This window comes from Lynx rufus, unplaced genomic scaffold (genome assembly GCF_022079265.1).
Source record: "Lynx rufus isolate CCGP_SWC_20201006 ecotype Redwood Valley unplaced genomic scaffold, mLynRuf1.p SCAF_7, whole genome shotgun sequence".
Classification (NCBI taxonomy): Eukaryota; Metazoa; Chordata; class Mammalia; order Carnivora; family Felidae; genus Lynx; species Lynx rufus.
In genome coordinates, this window is record NW_025814889.1 from 71,533,919 (window position 1) to 71,554,078 (window position 20,160).

The 20,160-nt window shown below is 36.1% G+C and overlaps 1 protein-coding gene across 4 annotated transcripts in view; it reads left to right on the plus strand.

Annotated features, from left to right (window-relative positions):
• Window positions 1–20,160, plus strand: part of TMEM117 (transmembrane protein 117) — a 496,769-nt gene that overhangs the window by 314,184 nt on the left and 162,425 nt on the right. For all 4 annotated transcript variants that reach the window (XM_047066667.1, XM_047066664.1, XM_047066665.1 and 1 more), the window contains one exon: window positions 6,288–6,385. In XM_047066667.1, the coding sequence (XP_046922623.1) occupies window positions 6,288–6,385 (98 nt within the window). The remainder of the gene's footprint in view (window positions 1–6,287; window positions 6,386–20,160) is intronic.

Sequence of the window (20,160 nt, forward strand, 5' to 3'; positions counted from 1 at the left end):
ACAGTATTAAGAAAGTGAAGCCGTGCCTTTGATGCCAAGCTAAACAAACAAACAAACAAAAAAAACAATGACTCAATAATTTTACACTCAGTCTAATTATTAGTCAAGTATAAAGACGTTAAACAATTGTTTGTAGGCTGCATTGCTCTCATGCCCTTTCCTGAAGAATGTGTTGTAGAACAAAGTACAAACTTTGAAAGTAGTGGGAAAACTCCAGCAGGAGTACTGAAAAAGATCATTGAGTCAATTTAATTGTAGAACCAGGGTTAAGAGAAATGCTCCCAAACCCTAACAACACAGAAATGATGAATAGTGTAAGAAAGCATAATGTTCTGATTTTCCCATCTTTATAGATGAGGGAAGAAGATACTATTTAAAGATGATAAATAAAAAAGGGACATAAGATAATTCAAAGAGTCAAAAAGTTAATAGGGTAAAATAATATAAGTATAGTAGGGTAATGGAGGGAGAGAAGGCAGAGGGAGAAGAAGCAGAAATTAAATAAGTTAGTCAATGCTCATACTAGGGAGTAAATAAAAATTGAAATAAATAATATATGTGTTAAATGAACTTTAATTATAAAGGTAGTAATTAGAACCAAATGGAAACATTTTGTATTTCAGTGGAAAGCACATAGTAAATGCATGGTGAAAGAAGAAAAAAAGAAGAAATTTTTTATTTATTTTAAATTAAATTTTATTTTTAATTAATGATGTCTAGAAAGGTTTCTTTCATTTTTAAAACTTATTTACAATTATATGGAAAATTTCAGGGTTGTGTTAAAATTTAAGGAAACTTCTATCAGGCTTCTTGCATATATGACCTTAAAGATTTAGAAGAATTTTCCAGAGACTAACTCTGGCTCTATACAATTGAAACCTTGCCTAAGAAGAAACTATTTAAATAGCTATATATGTACTGATATATGATTATGTTCAAAATATATTATTAAAATGAAATAACTTGCAAAATAGCATGGAAAATTATATGTATATGCTTGTTCATTAATATCCTTAATGTATATGCTTGTTAAGAGAATGACACTTATTTTTCTTAAATGATACTCTGCTATATAATAGCTACCTCAAGAGGGGCACTATGTTGCCACGGTTATTATTATTATATTATGATCTTTTATCTCTATTTCATCAATATTTTTCATTAATATCACATGCTTAACCTAAAACTGTATCAAGTAAGACTAGAGATATAGTATGTAGTACCTGTGTGTGTGTAGTTTATAATCAAGCTAAGAAAAACCTGGCAAAATTGGAGAATGATACAGGATACAAATCAGTGGTCAGTTTTATTATACAAATCTTCTGTGAAGCCTTCTTAGATTATTGCAGCCTTTGGCAATAAGTTTTATTTTTTTATAGCAATTTTAGACTGGACATATTTTAACATTATGCTCTATCTTTATCATTTTCTAATAGTTCAGTATCTTATAGTCTTGTCTTTATGGAAGAGATGAGACTGATTGTCAAACCCTTTGACTCTAAATCCAATCATTTAACGCAGTCACATAAAGCAAATGTAGGCCATGAGAGCAATGTAGCCTACAAACAATTGTTTAATGTCTTTATACTTGACTAAATGGGTAGAAGTCTTAATTTTTTTTCTAATGTTTATTTACCTTTGAGACACAGAGAGACAGAGTGCGAGTGGGGCAGGGGTAGAGAGAGGGAGACACAGAATCCGAAGCAGACTCCAAGCTCCAACTGTCAGTACAGAGCCTGACGTGGGGCTTTAACTCACCAGCCTTGAGATCATGGCCTGAGCCAAAGTCAGCCAACCAACTGACTGAGCCACCCAGGCGCCCCTGGGTAGAAGTTTTAGATAACAAAAAAACATCAATAATTCTTGTAACATCTGCTAATACCTATTGTGTGTCCATACACGGAGAATAAGAAGCTGAGGCTCAGAGAGATTAATTACTTTGTTGCACATTTCCTTTGTTGCAAATAAAAAGCTAGTAAGAGAAAAAACTCAGAAGTCAGCCGGCAGGCTGTCTCCACAACTGGCCCACATAACAGTGCATTCCGTGTGTGATCCTGATGGGTTATTTCATCTCGCTGACTTCTCTTTCTCCATTGGTGGAAAGTGGAAAATAGCAACTTACTTTATAAGGCTGCTATGACAGTTATTAAGAAAAATACCTCCAGGAGCTTTGTAATCCATGAAGCTCTATAGCAAACGTATGGTATTGCTGTTGTCACTGCTGTCTTTCTGTTGCCGTTTTTACCCCCATGTCCTATCTGCTCAGCTTCCACTTAGGGGAGCAAAGTTTCCACTTAGATTTCTGTAGAGATAAATTGCTTTTACAATCATTTACTGACTTTGAAATCTCAACATTCATGCTCATGCTCAGATTGTACAATACCTATGCCCTACAGTAGCTTATATTTTACTGAGAAAGACTACCTGACAAGGCATAATGTGATAAGGGATGTAATGAAGTTCTGAGTTGTGTGCACAGACCTCATAGGGAGGAAAGGCAGAGTGACAAGATCTATGAGACTCAAAGAGTTAAATTTTTCCAGCTTGGAAAGAAAGACCTGCAATTTCAAATTCTAATAATCTTCCTCTGGGAGAAGCATCAGCAAGTTTTGCATTATATTTATGCTACATAGCACCCTTTGTGCATGGTCTTTAGTCCTGCCTTTCCTGCATCTTTTCCCACAAAGACTGTCCTTGACCACCAACAGAAATGAATTTGATTTCTCTAATGCAGAAGGTAATTGGATTTTTTCTTTATTGAATGCATCCCTTTAATGACTGTCTCTGCTCCTGCCAATTTAGCTGCAAGTGACCTGACATTGATCTGATGATATGACTTAAAATAAAGAGTTGGAGCTGGGGAGTGAAAAAGACCAGCTGTCTGGCATCAGGAAAAAAAAAAAAAAAATGTGTGTGTGTGTGTGTGTGTGTGTGTGTGTGTGTGTGTGTGTGGTTTTTTTTTTTTTTTTTGCCTCATCTTGTCATTTTCCTGAGAAAATTCTTTATCCTTCAATGTCATTTTTACAAAACATGATGCTATAATTATTGGTCATATAGCAGCATATTGCCTTCTTCTAGAAAATATAATAAGTATTTCTCAGAAAGTGCCCTGGAGAAAACATTGAAAATTGAATAAAATCTACACAGTAATCATTCTGTTCCTTGGAAATATTTATTACCGTGTAGACTTTTTTTCTGGAACAGGGTGAATATTGCTGAACAGAATTAATTAAATCTTTTAAGAAGCTGGTATAACATGAAATATTTATTAAAGTATTTACTTAACCTTGAGGTTTTGTATAAATAAATAAAAATGGACACAAGACTTGCTATTCAAGAAAGTTACAAAGGAGTAGTGGATGAAATTGTTGTTTGGAAGAATAACAATTCTTTCCTCAAGGGAAGGGATGATATAAAACTCTTATTATGCCCAAGAATACATGCGATTTAAATTTTTCTACTTTTGCTTTTATTTACTTTTTAGTAACAGTGTAACTCACTTGATTCATGGTTATTTTTAATTTAATTTAATTTAATTTAATTTAATTTAATTTTTATTTATTTTGAGAGAGAGAGAGAGACAGCGTACATGAGGGAGGGTCAGAGAGAGAGGGAGAGAGAATCATAAGTAGTCTCCATGCTGTCAGCACAGAGCCTGATACAGGGCTTGATCCCATGACCTGCGATGAAATCCAGAGTCAGGGGGCGCCTGGGTGGCGCAGTCGGTTAAGCGTCCGACTTCAGCCAGGTCACGATCTCGTGGTCCGGGAGTTCGAGCCCCGCGTCGGGCTCTGGGCTGATGGCTCAGAGCCTGGAGCCTGTTTCCGATTCTGTGTCTCCCTCTCTCTCTGCCCCTCCCCCGTTCATGCTCTGTCTCTCTCTGTCCCAAAAATAAATAAACGTTGAAAAAAAAAAAAATTAAAAAAAAAAAAAAAAAAAAGAAATCCAGAGTCAGATGCTTAACCGACTAAGCCACCCAGGTGCCCCATGGTTAAATTTTATTCTATCATCTCCCTTTGTTCATTTTGACAAATATCATGAATTTTATTTGATTGAAGATACAATGCATGTACATTAGAGTAAGAAAGTAAAAAGTTGTAACTTTAAATTGTTGGGAAGAAGAAAATAGATGAGAAAATCATATTTTTTTTTAAAAAGTGAAATCAATGTTGTTCCCTTTTGAATTTTAAATGTTAGTTGCATTCACAATTATCAATATAATTAATGATTTCAAAGAGTTAACTGAGGGTTCGTATTAAAACTATTTATGGCATTTGTTGATTTGAAGATTCAAAGCTACCTCACACAAAATGATTGTAAGCCCTATGTTAGAGCTGGCATAAATCTGCAGTGTTCCTCCATGAAGATCAGTGAACTTCCTTTGGTTCTCATAAACCAGGAGTAATGTGGGAGTCCTAGTCCAAGAAATTATGTTGAGAAAGAATATAAAGAATTAAGATTGAATATCTCCTGGAGACTGGGCTCCTTAACCTCTGTTCTGATTGCATTTTAAATGAGCCTGTGTTCTTGCATGCTATGAATGTTTCCAGAGACCATTTCTTGGATGTTGTATAGCACAATAAGATGGGCTTGCTTGAGAATTGATGTGCCTTCCACAGAAAGTCTAGTACTACTGAAGGTGTCATTGATCCAGAAGGACTCCCCACCGAATCAAAATCTTTCACCATAAATGATTAAATCTCACCCATACCAGGTCAGGCCATTGTTGGAAGTTACACGTGAGTGCAATATTATATTAACACCAAGAAAGAGGTATTTTTTAATGGATGATGAAAATTCTTCGTTACTCAATTGAGTACATCTGATTCCGTATAAATTTTCTTAATTTTGAATTGGCCCTATTTGAATTTGAATGTCATTAAATAAAAATCCAATTAATGAGGAGTGCCTGGGTGGCTTAATGGGTTAGGTGTTCGACTGTTGGTTTCAGCTCAGGTCATGATCTCGCTGTTTGTGGGTTCAAGCCCTGCACTGGGTTCTGTACTGACAGTGCAGAGCTTGCTTGGGATTTTCTCTTTCCCTTTCTCTCTGCCCCTCTCATGCTGATGTTCTCTTTCTCCCTCTCAAAATAAATAAATAAATAAGTAAGTAAGTAAGTAAGTAAATAAATAAATAAATAAATAAATAAAAATCCAATTAATGGAACAATATCCTCTTCTCTTGAAGGGAAGGTAGATATCCTGGAAAAAGGAAGAAGTGTGTGTTTGTGTGTGTATACACATACACCAAATATGTTTTCCTTTATTAGAGGAAAGAAGGAAATTCATTACCCATCCCATCACATTTTTAAAAATGCTCTTATAATAGGTTGTGTATAATACTTTGGACATTTCCTGAAACCATTAATGTGGGATGTGGCCAATGAGAAATTTATTTTGTTAATGCATTTTTAAAAACAAGCATTTATATCAAATCATTTTGCTATTTTTTCTTTAGGCAAATATTTTGCAGTCTTTTATATAAAAGAACCTTAGCTATTCAAAGGGATATAGTGACAAATCTTCACCTTTAAGGATTTTAAAGCCTAGTGGAGGGAGAACAAATGTACATAAGTAAGTCAAATAGAAAGTAGAAAGCAATAAGGGACATCGGAAAGGTGGATCCAGAACTAGTTGGAGGGGCAGTGAGGGCATCACAGTGGTGATGTGACTTTGCCTAGGCCTCAGAAGATGGGCAGAATCTGCAGGTGAGAAAGAGAGGTAGAACATTTTTGGAAAAAGATGTAGGACTGCAGATGGCATGGAGGTGGGAGAATGCTAGGCTATTAAAATATGCTGTAAAACTGGGTCAAGTCCCATTCCTCACATAACACTGAAAAAAAAAAAACAGAGACAAAGGAAGTAATATTTTGAGTAGTGATACAGTTAATAATATATACATACAAAGAAATATTTAGATTTTGGAGTTTCTGATTTAGACAAGCAAAAAGTATGGTATTTTATTTGTTATGTATGTTTTGCTTCTATGAAGAAGTTCATGGTATCTTAAAGATGCCTTCTCATGTAAGGTAATCTTGATCGATGTTTCTAAAAAAGTCTCAGCACTTGACGTGTTAGACGACCTTCAATCTGCTCATTCATTTTGTAAAGTCAAATGAACTGCAAAAAAAATGGAACTGAGGAAATATATTCTTCTTAATTTTATCTCTGTATATGTTTAAGTGTTAAAATACTTACATATTCTCAATAAAGCGTAAGTTATATCCATATTTAAACCTGAATGTAAGATTTCTGAAAGTGCTAAATAAGTTCCTTTTGTGGCTTCAGGTCACTGATATGATGCTTCAGGACAAACCCTATCCTGATTGGGGAAAATCTGCAAGAGCTTTCTGGAAGAAAGGAAATGTTAGGATCATTTTATTCTGGTAAGAGAGTGTTTCATTTATCGATTTTTAGCCTTTCATCATTGACAAAGAACTTGAGTTGGATGTAGTTTTTTTAGATATATAGAATTCTATGTAGAGAGCCATTTCTAGTGGATATTATGCTCCATTAAGATGATTAAAACCATAATCCTAATTATTTTATGAATTACTTTCTGCTTACACATTGTTGCATATGCACATTTTCAAGAGATACATTTACTAATAAAATAATACGTATTTTACCAGAGGTAAGTAAGTTTTTTATTCAGCAAAAACAAGCTATAATTTTCATCAATGAAATCTGCCATAAAAATGTCTCCAGTAAATTCTAAATTTCCAGTACATTTGACAGGATATAATTTTGCTTTGAAGAAGTTGTACAGAGAGGGAACCTATTTACAAATCACATCTGGCTCATTGGCATTCCTTCTTTACGTAATTTCCTTTAGCTCTCCAGACCAATCATTGCAATTAAAAAAAAAAAATCCATGTCTTACGGAACTTTGTTGTTTGTAGAGTCAATACTATTGATGTGTAATTGAAGAAGTTTAAACAGAAGATATAAGAATAGACAGTAAGGAGGGCAGTGGCCAAGTACAGATTCAACCTAATATTTGAAAAGGTGTGCACTAACACACAGAGTGTTGGAATGGATGATCACTTGTGCCTGATAAATTCCACCCTGCTCACCTGGCTTTTGAAATGATAGAGAAAAAAAAAGGTTGTTTGTTCTTAGATTTAATTCTGGGGGTTTATTTCTTCTTTTCATGTACAAACTATAAAAATCATGGGGCAAAATAAACATTCTAAGCCATCTTTGTGCTTTAACACTAGAATTAAATGTTGGTAGAGATATATGGCATTCTGAACTCAATTCTTAGAGGTAAACAAAATGTATTTCAAATAGTGTTGTAAAAATGAGTATGATTTTGTAGACTTTTTTTTATACCTTGTCTCTATGAGTCAAGTGTGGCCTATTTTTATGGTGCATTTGACCTTCATATTTTTTTTTCCTGTGTGAAAGCTCCCCATGTAGCTTGTCTGAATAATATATAATATAGTAACTATAGGAAATATTTGAAGATATGTTTTGCTCCAACCAGTATGCTAAGTATTTAACATTCTGTGTATTTACTCATTTAATCCTGACAACCCTATAAGGTAGGCATTATTATTATAAGCATAGGTCTCTGACTGCAGAGACCCAGTTATTAATCATTACACTAGACTGCCTCTAGAACAGATGATACATCACTGTGCAAATTTCCAAATGATTACCCTTAATCCTTTTTTAGGTAATGGTCCTCTATAAGAATGTGATATTCTGGGGAGTCATTCTATCCTATAGAATTCTCTATAGAGGTTTTAAGAATCATAATTTAAAAGAAGATAGACACTAATATTAAAAGATTTTATGGGCTATCTATCTTAAAACAGTATTAATTTACTATGGTTACATAAATTTTCTATTATCTAATGCATCTTCAAAGGCAGGCTGCTGGTTATTGTTCAATATGGCCAGTTACTCAGGTCACATGCATACTATTTGCAAAAGTGAGCCATTCATACAGTAATCTCAAGACCCCTCTGATTGTCATTAGCTACTCTTAATTGCAATTGCTGTTTCAGAGGCAAGGAATCCATACTGGATTATTCCTTAAGCATCTTAGTATGTTTTCCTTGAACATTATTACTCAGGTCTATATATTACCAATTGCTCTTATACAAATGGGTTTATTTTTGACAAATGTGATAACATAGCTACAATGGATAACCTAAAGCATATTTTAAATGTTATAAAAATAATTTAATTAGTCACTGACAGATAATATTCTTGAATGGAGAGCAATTCAGTTCAATAAATTCACACTCTTATAGTCATTGTTTTTGTAAAATTATTGATTATTAGATAATATATTTGAGACATGATTTTTTTTGTTGTATCTCAAAAGTGGTATTTCACATCATGGAGAACATAAAATAACTGTAGGAAAATTTAAAAGCCACTCTAAAAATATTTTTCCTATTTTATCCATTTCCATACAGTTAGATTATCTTGTCAACAGTTTTCATGGTTTTAAAAAGGGAAAATCTGATGCAAAAAGTTGAATATGGAAATTATGTGGGAAGTAATGAAATCTTCTGTTTTGTTCATACTTTTTGGATAAAAGGGATTTAGCAAGTATAAAGGGAATTTGTTTTTTTAGCTCTAGGAGATAACATACAAAAATCATTGGCAAGGTTTCAAATGTAACAAGATGGTATTTACACACTGTGTGTTACCCACTCAAAAAGAGGTATTTTCTTTTGGTTTTGCCTCAGTTAAGGGAACAGTGATTAGTGTGGACAGCCTGTACTGGAGAAGAAATTTTGCAAAGAAAGTTTTCCTAAGTTGCAGTGTGATTATGTGCAGCATTTTTAGCAGTATGACATGCCATTTTGTTCTGGTAAACCTACCTTTTACCTACATGTAGCTGCTTTAATTCACAGATGTCTGTCAGATACTGTTTCCTTTGTAACTGTGGGGCTGAGTTCTTCCTTGATTCCTAGTGATAGATGTCTCTACGTTGAGGAAAATGGTTCCTGTCTCTTTCTGTAATTGTGCAAAGACAGAGCTGCTATAGCACACGGGCTTTTATGCCGGGGGTGAGACTAAAGTGATTGTATTTGAAAATACTAAATGGGAAAGGGAAGAATATTTATAGAACTTCCCTTCCAAAATCCCTTTCTCAGCCCTTTTGATAATTAAAAAGAACAAGATCTAAGAATTTAACTCCTAGGTTAATTCCATACACTGTTCTATTTTACAGAAGGGTTATGAAAAATCATTTCCACTCACTTGTATCTGAAGCAAACATATGCATAACCAGACATAAAAAAAAATCCAAGTAATATACACCTGAAACTAATGTAACATTGTGCACGGGCTGTGCTTTAATAAAAATAAATTTAAAAAATATTAAAATCAAGTAATATGATATTTATGTTAGCTCCTATTTCCCCATTTTATTTGTTCTCTAGTGACACAATTTGTATGCTTTTGATGGGAAGCATTTTGGGATAATATTTTCCAAAAGCTTAGCTTTATTTAAAAATATAAGGGAGACAGTCTTCTGTGATGAGTAGAGGAATTGGCAGAAGGAGGCGTTGGAAAATGTGGTGTTCATTAGGGCTTCACAATTACTCCAGTACTTTGCCTTCCAGACACAGGAGGGTTTTGCACTTTTCTGCCCCCTCTGACCACATGACTTGCTTTGGCGAATTAAAATATGAGTGAAAGTGGCACGTGTCACATCTAGGTAGAAGCATTTAATTGTCAATGAGAAGCACTGAAGGGAGCTCATTTCTCGTAGCAACTGAAAGTTTACATCTAGCTGGAGCCCTCGTCATTCACCTTCCCTGAATGACCAGTGTAAACCAAGCATTCTTAACAACACAGTGATCATATAGTGTGAGTGAGAAATCATCCTTTGCAGATGTTAAGGCCCTGAGATGTGGGGATTGTTTGAAACTGCATCCTGCTGAATATAGAAATTGATCCAAGAAGTTAAGTGTTGCTACAACAGGAGGCTGAAATTTTTGTCTTAAAGGCTGGACAGCAAATGGCAAAAAAGAAAAAAAAAAACTGATGTTGGAGGCTGGAAAAATGGTAATACAGGTGTTATAGTGGCAAAGAATTTGGTAAAAACTGTGGTCTGTGATTACTTAGATGCTCCAGGAGAACTTGGAAAATTCTGCAAGTGTTATAATGTGTTAGTAATGTTAGTAATGTTAGTAATGTGTTAGCACTGTGTTGCTCTGTGCATGGGTGTACAACTGGTCACTTCCATTCCATTTTATTTTTTTTTTATTTTTTGGGTGATTAGTATCTTTATATTTGAAAACCTACTTTACCTAGTGCTCTAATGGTTTGGGTAGACATCTCTTGATCATGATTATCTTAATTCTTAACTGGGAAACAAACTGCTATTTTTTCCTTTTTTGAATATCGTGGTCATCAGTAAAGTCTAGCAAAATTGTTTAACTTTCACCAGACAAAAGCCAATCAATAAATTATTATCTTAATATACATGGTCTGGGTGAGTAACATGATAACAATAAAATATAATAAAGTAATAAAAAGACCTAAGAATCAGTGGAAATGTCAGTCTGAGGAGTTTGGTAATAGCTCCCTAACATGCAATTAGATGTACGCCCTCTATGACTACTTTTGAGTTTTCTTTCTTTTTTCTTCAAAAGGGATGGGCTTTGTTATTCTGTGTGATCCTTTTCAGCTCTATAATGCTATTTTATACTGTAAGATTAAAATATTGAAGAGTGAGTAATTCTGTTTGCTTTGCTCCAGAGGGAAGAATATGGACTACTATAGTCTGAATGTTAGTGTCCCTCCAAAATTCATATTTTGAAATCTTAATGCCCTATAGGATGGTACTAGAAAGTGAGGCCTTCAGAAGGTGCTTGGGTCATGAGGGTAGATTCCTCATGAATGGGATTAGTGCCTTTATAAAAAAGACTTCAGAGGGGCACCTGGGTGGCTCAGTTGGTTGAGCGTCTGACTCTTGGTTTCTGCTCAGGTCACAATCCCAGGGTCATGGGATTAAGCCCCCCCCCCCCCATTGGGCTCTATGCTGAGCATGGAAACTGCTTAAGATTCTGTCTCCCTCTCTCTCTCTCCCTTTGCCCCTCCCACCTTCATGCGCGCGCGCGCTCGCGCGCGCACACACACACACACACACACACACACACACACACACACGTGCTCTCTTTCTCTCTAAAAATTAATTAAATTAAAAAAAGGTTCCGGAGAGATCCCTAGTCCTCTCCCCCATGTGAAGAACAGTGAGAAGACATCGGCTATGAACCAGGAAGAGAACCTTCACCAAATTCTGGTGCCTTGATCTTAAACTTTCCAGGCTTTGAAATTGTGAGAAATACATTTCTGTGGTTTATAGGCCAGCCAGTCTGTGGTATTCTGTTATAGTAGGCCAAGCACACTAACATATAGGCTAATGAATGTAAGTCACATGGAAGCAGATTTAGATTCATGTCCCTAATAATGTGAGCCTCTCAATGCTGAGTGAGCTTGCCTGATGAAAGGCTGGGTTTCCTGTCAGTAGAAGTATTCCAGCAAAGGCTAGATAATCTATCAGGGATGCAGTAGAAGGATTTTCACATTCAGGGAGACAAAAAGGGAATCACTTCTAAATTTTCATCAAACCTACTGATTCTATGACTCTACATGTTTAACTAGAAAAGTATTACATTTTATTTGCTTTATAACGGAGAGGATACTAATTATAATTTAATATGTTCTGTATAATTCCATCATAATTATAAGGAAAATTTTTACATTAGACAAAAATTCATGAAAAGTTCTGGAACAACTATAGTATGCAAAACCCTTTGCCTCACTTTTCAAATAATAAATTAGCCTGTATCTTTTTTCTGGATGAATTTTGTCTTCTGGCCTTCAGCTTTCCTTCCATCTCAACGTGTCTTGTTAAGCAGTTGCCTATCTTTAATTAAAAGCTGCCTCTGGAACTGAGGAAAAGCATAATAACATTTCAAGCCCAAATCAGGTAACTGTACCTATTGAATCAGTCACCTTAATTTTAAACACTGCACAAAGTTAACAGGCTCCATTTAAGTGTGGCTGTTTCTAAACAGAGAGATCCAAGGATATACTTCAACTGGTTCTCTTGCTAGATGTAAGTTTTCTACTTCTGGATAAAAAGGTGATTGATGTTGCATTACTGTCTTGTCACATTATTGTCATATTATTTGGAGATTTTCACTTAAAAAGTGAATTCTGCATTTATGCATGATAGATGTAACTCCCAGGCATACATTTATACCTGCATGTTAACACAATCACATGCCCTCCCAGACTTAATTTTGCTGAATTTAGAACGTATGTTTTTATTAACTATTTAAGTAAATACTTATTAAGTGCTGAATGCAATGTAAAATAGTGGTTAAAAGCACATAGTCTGGAGACTGCTGCATGGCTTTCAGTCCTGGCTTTGCTACTTACTACTGTGTATTAGTTATTATTTTGTTTTAAATGGTATTATGATTGCTGTTACTTGGCATCAGGTGGTCTCTGTGGCACTGAGAATATAACTTTGAAAGAGAAAATGACTCTTGGCAACATAATTTTCTGTCTGATGAGAAATACAGGGTGTTGAGGGGTCAGGCAAAGCCAGCCTTGGGTGTGGGTGCCATGACGTGGTGCTAAGAGAGCTCCGGGGATTGTTTTGTAAATGAACTAGAACCTCAGTGTCATCTCAGGATAAGCAGGAGTCAGGTAAGAGGAAACATGGCGATTGGTTACGGGAGTGAGGCAAAAGGAAAGTTCAAGGGTAGCACTGAATGTTTAGGCTTAAGCAACTGAACAGATGGTGATATTATTGACTGAGATAGGGCATTGTGGTAGAGGAGTAGGTCTTGTGGGGGGGGGGGGAGAGGGGGTGGGAGGTGTGTAATAAGCCCAGATTTGCAGGATGAGATATAGTAAAACCTTGGTTTGTGAGCATAATTTGTTCCAGAATCATGCTTGTCATCCAAAGCATTTGTATATCAAAGCGAATTTCCCCATAAGAAATAATGGAAACTCAGAAGATTCATTCCACAATCCAAAAATTTTCATAGAAAATTATTACAATACTGTAATATAATACAAAATAATAAAGAATATACAAAATATAAAGAAAAATAAATGGTAACCTGCACTTACCTTTGAAAATCTTCATGACTGGTGTGAGGGAGACAGAGAGGAGGGTTATTGTGTAGGATGACTTTTACCATCACTAACAGAATCATTGCTATCTCTTGGCTCAATAGAACCTTTTTTAAAAAATTTCTTTATTAAGTTTATTGTGAATGGGGAGGGGCAGAGAGAAAGGGAGAGAGAAAATCCCAAGTATGCTTCGTACTGTTAGCACAGAGCCCGACGATGTGGGGCTTGAACTCATGACACTGCAAGATCATGACCTGAGCTGAAACCAAGAGTCAGATGTTTAACCGGCTGAGCCACCCAGGCACCCCATAAACTTTCTTTTTGTGCAACTTTTACAAGGAACCTATCCAATGACGCTAGCTTTGCCTCCTTTTGAGGATTTCTCAGAAATGTGACATTTCATCGTCATTAAACATATTCATCACTGGCACTGCTATAGGCTTATTTGGGTGGTGCTTTTCTACAAAATTTTGCACTGTTTCCCACATTTTACACATCTTCCTAATCTTATTCAAAGTGAGGGATTCCTCTGCCTTTTTGTCCTCCTCCTCTGCAGACGAGATGCAGACATAGACTTCTTATAAAACCTTGTAGTTTCAGCCACTTGCATACCTCATTCATACTTCTCAGTGATTTCCTTCTTAACTTCCACAGTAATCATCTTCTTACCGCCTTTCTTTTAGACCTTTTTCTACATTGGGGCCATTGTATACGCTCGCACAGATGTTGACAACAGTACAATATTAATAAACTCTTGTCATATACTGTATCTAATGTAACTGGCAATAAGGCAGCAGAGGAAAGGGACTAGATCTGCAGGCAGCCTGACCTAGAATGAAGCAAAGCTTACCTAAGCTTACTCTTGTATGGAAAAGCCAAGGACTGTCCACAGGTGCTTTGAAGTGACAAAAACTACCCTAGTGACAGTTGTAAGTACTTCCCAACATTCTAAAAAATCACTGATCTACCAAACGCTGTGGCCTGAGACCCAGCATCCAGGCATGGGAGATGATAATCCACAATCCTGCAGAGAGGGAGAGGGAGGGGGGAGAGAGAGAGAGAGGGAGAGAGAGAGAGAGAGAGAGAGAGAGACAAGGAGAGAGAAGAACCATTGTCTCACTTGTGACCATGTGACGTTCAGCATCATGTACTACTCGTATTGCAAGACATCACTCGTTTATCAAGTTAAAATTTATTAGAAATGTTTGCTTGTCTTGCAGAACACTCACAGAACAAGTTACTTGCAGCCCAAGGTTTTACCGTCTCTTATAGAATATAGTGAATGGTATTGCAACAGCATTGTATGATAACAGATGGTAGCTACACTTGTGGTGAGCATAAAATAACACTATGCACTTGCCGAATCTCTATGTTGTATACCTGAAACTAACGTAACATTGAATGTCAACTAGAGAAGGGGAGAGAGAGAGAGAGAGAGGAGAGAGCGAGCGAGAGAGAGATACTTAATAAACAATTTTTTATATACATCTGAAGCTGCAGAATGAGGGAATGAAGTCCAAGACAGAAATATTACTAAAGTTTGTATTTCAGTTTATATTTTTTTACTCTCATGTAGATGTTGTTATCTACATGCATATGGTTTTTGAAGGAATGTGAGTGGATGTTGAGTGAGAATAAAAGATCTGTGATAAAACCTGTAGAGCTCTTTTATCTGGGAACAGGCAGAAGAAGCATCTATAAAGAAGTCAGAGAAAGAGAGGACAGAATGAAAAATATGAAAAGGGGCCAGGAGAAGAGAGAGTATCAAGAGATAGAGAAACATCAGCAGTCAAATGCTGGATGTCTAACAAGCAAGGTCAAAATGCAAAGTGTCTCTGGTGTTTTGCTGGTGACCTCAGCAGGAATGCTTTTCTGGAATATTGCACTAGCAGCCAGACCTGTACTGGGTCAAGCTGTGATTAGGAGAGGAGGAAGTAGAACCAGGGAGTATAGTCAGGGGGTGAGAAAGAAGACTGAAGGGATGTCTATATATTTAGAAATGAATATTCTCAATGAAAAAATGAAATATTTACCGGTTTGCTATTTATTGATTTGTTCAGAGCATAATTCATTTCTAAAAGAGAGCTCATTTCAAAGTATTTGCTGAACAGATATTGAACTAAATAAAGCCTCTTAAATTAAATTCTGTGGTAAAAATTTACTATGTGTGTAATTCTCATTCTTTAGTAGGAAGGTACAGTGTAAATAGTTCATAAGGTTTTAAATTAAAATACCTTTAAAATTTTAAAAGAAATGTACAAAAGTGGAAATGGAGATTAAATTCTCTACATATCTCTGCCTATATCACAGTACTTGAGAGCAAGAATGACCTCTTACTGTTTTCCAAGGACTTAGCACAGTGACTGACACACAATAAGCATGAAGCACATTTTTGTGAAATTAATTACTTTGGTGAGGACCTTCAAATCTAACATACTCTATAATATTTCTGAAAAATTCTCTAGACTTCATTAAAATGATTAAATAGTAATTAAACATAAACATTTTCACTTAACATTTTCACATAGACATTTCATATTCAGTTGATGCTTTACAAGAAAAGGTGTAATGTTTCTGAGTTATTCTTTCTGAAAAATGTTTAAAAGTATTTAATTTCAGTACTTTATTTTATTTTTTTTTTTTTAACAATTTTTTTTTCCAACGTTTATTTATTTTTTTGGGGACAGAGAGAGACAGAGCATGAACGGGGGAGGGGCAGAGAGAGAGGGAGACACAGAATCGGAAACAGGCTCCAGGCTCTGAGCCATCAGCCCAGAGCCTGACGCGGGGCTCGAACTCACGGACCGCGAGATCGTGACCTGGCTGAAGTCGGACGCTTAACCGACTGCGCCACCCAGGCGCCCCTAATTTCAGTACTTTAAAAAGTCATTTAAAAAAAGAAAATAAAAAGTCATTTTGGTTCCAAATTACATACTTTACCTACAACTAGAAATTCCATTAAAATACTATGAGATGTATAACCACAATGACATAACTCCAGCCCCTACTGACCCTGAACATTTTTATCTTCGGATCTTTTCCTTATTTCTTAAAGGTAAGTGAGGTTTAAGGAAAAAGAATTAAATAAGCTGGTCTTAAATTGCTTAATAGTGCCTCTATCATAGGCCTTTATTCCAATTGCTAAAACCTGAAATAGCAACATTGAGCCCAAGAGTAATCCTTGGATTTATGAATTTTTGAAAGAAAAATGCCCTTCAATAAAGGCTTAGAAATACCGCATTAGATTTTCTGTATAACAAGAATTGGTAGAACATTTATTCCTCTTTAGTTTTAAATCTGCTGGTTGAATGGAGTACTCCCCTGAGCCATAAGGCCTAAGTCATACTTATTAAGTTTCTAAAGTATAGGTCATGATTTCAAAAAACTCCCTTGAGTTTGCATATAATGGTATAAATGCACAAAATTAAACTGGAAATCATAAATTCTAGAAGAAAGAAGGCAGCATTTAACCAAGTATAGTGACTTGACCCATTTCAGGAGTGTGACAATCTTTGCCTATCTTCACTGTTTCTCATGACACATGCCCCCCTCCACCGTCTCTAGTAGACTAAAGTTGCAAGGCTTTCATAGTAACAGAACTTCAGACATCCTACAACTTGACCTGTTAGAAAGCCCAGACATTTTCTTTCTTGCTGTTTCCCCACAACTTGTAGGAACCATTGGTGGAATACTTTGAAGTATTTCTCTTCATCCTGCAAATGTTTACCAAGTGGCCACAATGCAGAGGACTCAGAATGAAATGCTACTACAATAATGTGTTTTGGTGCACAGAAGTCCTCCTTAAAAAGAGTGTTTGCTTTTGTGTGCTTTGATCAAAACCTGCCTCTGAGAATTAAGATTTTCTGTTCAGGTGACAGTTATATCAGAATAGTGGTTATTCTTTACATAAATCATTCCAATCATATTGTCTGTCAGCTTTTTGTAGAATGAATGAGGAGTAACAAATCTCAGTGTCACCAAGGTACAGCTGGTTGTTTAGTACCCATGATTCACTGTGATTCACATCTGGTTCAGAGATTGGTGACCCACAAACTTAATTTTGTGGTACATTAGTCACTGCTGGAAACTCAAAACTGATTGGTTTTCAAACCAGAATTGCTGGTAACTAATACTCTGATGTTCTCTGCAGGGCAACTTTTTCACCATCGTCAAGTAGAAATGAATCATTGTTTACTTTGTGAGCCATTGATCAAAATTAAGGGAGGTGAAGACTGCAGGGGAGGGTTTATCCAAGACAAGTTGAGACTTGTGACAGTTCTCATCAATGGGTGGTTTCTTTCAGGGACCAGACTGCTACTGCTGTTGGTACCCTAATCCAGTGTAAATTCTGCCAGCATGGCTGGTTCTGTAATGCCAGCTCTTATTTTCAGAATATTCTGTTCCTACATTTCCCCCCATTGGCCAGAGCTCCCTCGTGCTTTCTCTCTTTACAAGAAGGGATGGATGCACTAACTGTATTGAAGGTTGAAATGCTTTGATGTTCATTGTTGCACCCAAAATATATAAAGAACTTATAAAACTCAGCACCTAGAAAGCAAATCGCCCTGTTTAATAATGGGCAGAAGACATGAGTATGCATTTTTTCAAAGAAGAAATACAGATGGCCAACAGACATGTGAAAAGATGCTCAGCATCACTCATCATCAGGGAAGTAGAAATCAAAACTACAATGAGATATCACCCCACAGCAGTCAGAGTGGCTAAAATTAACAACACAGGAAACAACAAATGTTGGCAAGGATGAGGATAAAGGGGAACCCTCTGACACTATTGGTGGGAATGCAAACTGGTGCAGCCACTCTGGAAAACAGTATGGAGTTTCCGCAGAAAGTTAAAAATAGCACTACCCTATGACCCAGAAATTGTACTATGAGGTATTTACCCAAAGAATACAAACATACTAATTGGAAGGGATACATGCACCCTGTTGTTTATAGCAGCATTATCAACAGTAGCACCTAGGAAGCTTTTTGATGAGCTAGAGGTAGAATGTATAGACAGGTGTCAAAAATCCAATGAGGCACTCTGAGTTTGTTCTACATATTTTGTTATTAATCTAAAGGTTAAATGAAATCTGATTATGATAGCTGGGCATATGAGTGGCCCACAAGGACCAGTGTATCTCCATGCATAAGCTGGACAAAGCTTTGCTATTGTCAGAAAAAAAAATAAAAACTTTCCCCATTTATATTCGTTGACTATGTTAGGCACTCTATTGGGAAGGCAACAGTGGACAGAAAACATACATAGTTGTTGCTCTCCTGTAAGACTTACTTTCTTACCAACTAGACTGATGGTAAGACATAAATAAAGAAATAAGCAAATTTAAATAATTCCAAATAGTAATTTCTACAAAGGAAGCAAGTATCAATAACTATCCCTTTCTAGTTCTCTTCCTTATCAGGTCACATTTTTTGAAAGGGTTGTCCACACTCACTCTCCACTTGATTTGCCAATTACAGTGTCCTCTCTACTCCTATTCCATGGTAGTTTATTGCCATCATTTCTTCTGAATTTCAGCTTTTGTCAGATTTCTGTTGCAAAAACCAGCACTGTTTTTGGAAGTTAATCATGCATTGTTGACTTTGGCAGATCATCTTTTATTTAAGGTGAGCAGTTATGAAGGACATAGTTGAAAAGTAATATCTTGACCTTTTCATGATGCCCTTAAGTCAGACAATGAGGTGGAACTTTTTGTATATGTATTGGACATTGCATTATTTTAAAAATTGTATATCTTTTTAACAAAACTTTCAATTAATACCAGTATACAGACAGTTTATTTAGAGTCAGAATGACTCTTGTCTTTCCAAAGCACACATCAAAATACGGAACACAGGCCTCAAGAGGTAAAATAGGAATTTATAAGTAGGAGAGATGTGTTATATAAAATATGTACTAGCAACTGAATGTGTGTCTCTCCAGAATTCATATGTTAAAACCTAATGCCCATTGTGATGCTATTTGGAGGGGGTGCCTTTGAGAGGTGATCAGGTCATGAGAGTAGAGGCCTCATAAATGGGATTAGTGCTCTTATAAAAGAAGCCCCAGAGGGGCGCCTGGATGGCTCAGTTGGTTACTCAGCTCATGATCTCAAGGTTCTGGAGTTTCCACCCCGTGTCAGGCTCTCTGCTGTCAGCACAGAGCCCACTTCAGATCCTCTGTCTCCCTCTCTCTCTGCCCCTCCCCCACTCATGCTCGCTCGCGCGCGCGCGCTCTCTCTCTCTCTCTCTCTCTCTCTCTCTCTCTCAAAAATAAATAATCATTTAAAAAAATAAAAAAATAAAAGAAGTCCCGGGGAGCTCGCTCACTCCTTCCACCATGTAGGACACAGTGAACGAAGATGGCTAACAATGAACCAGAAAGCAGGCTCTTACCAGATAGTGAATCTGCAGGTGCCTTGATCTTGGATTTCTCAGACTCTAGAACTGTGAGGAATAAATTTCCTTTATTTATAAGCCACCCAGTCTGTGGTATTTTATTATAGCAGCCCAAACAGCCTAAGACAGCACATCCAGCAAAAATAATACTTTCAATATTTCACTGGTTTGGGTTACAAATCTTTTATTTTGAACTGTTTCCAACTTACAAAAAAGTTGTAAGAATAGTACAAAGAATTCCTGTATACTTTTCTTTTATGTTCCCCCACTGACAGATTTTTAAAGACATTTGCTTTATCATTCTTTCTCTCTCATTCACGATATAGTTATTATTTTCCTGATGTTGGTAATTGGACTGCAGTCATGTGAGACAATGCCCTTCTTTTAGGGAAGAATAAATATTTCATTGTATTTCTTAAAACTCTTCTTTCAGGAAAGTATAAATACTTTGTGATATTTTCTAAAATAAGGATATTTTCTGACATTACCACAGTCTAATTGTCATAATCAGGAGATTAATATTGCTATAATACTTGAATTTATGGACCTTATTCAAAGCTTGTCAATTGTCTCAAAAATGTTCTTTATAGGACAAATAATAAAAAAGATAAATAATAAAAAATAAAAAGACTTTT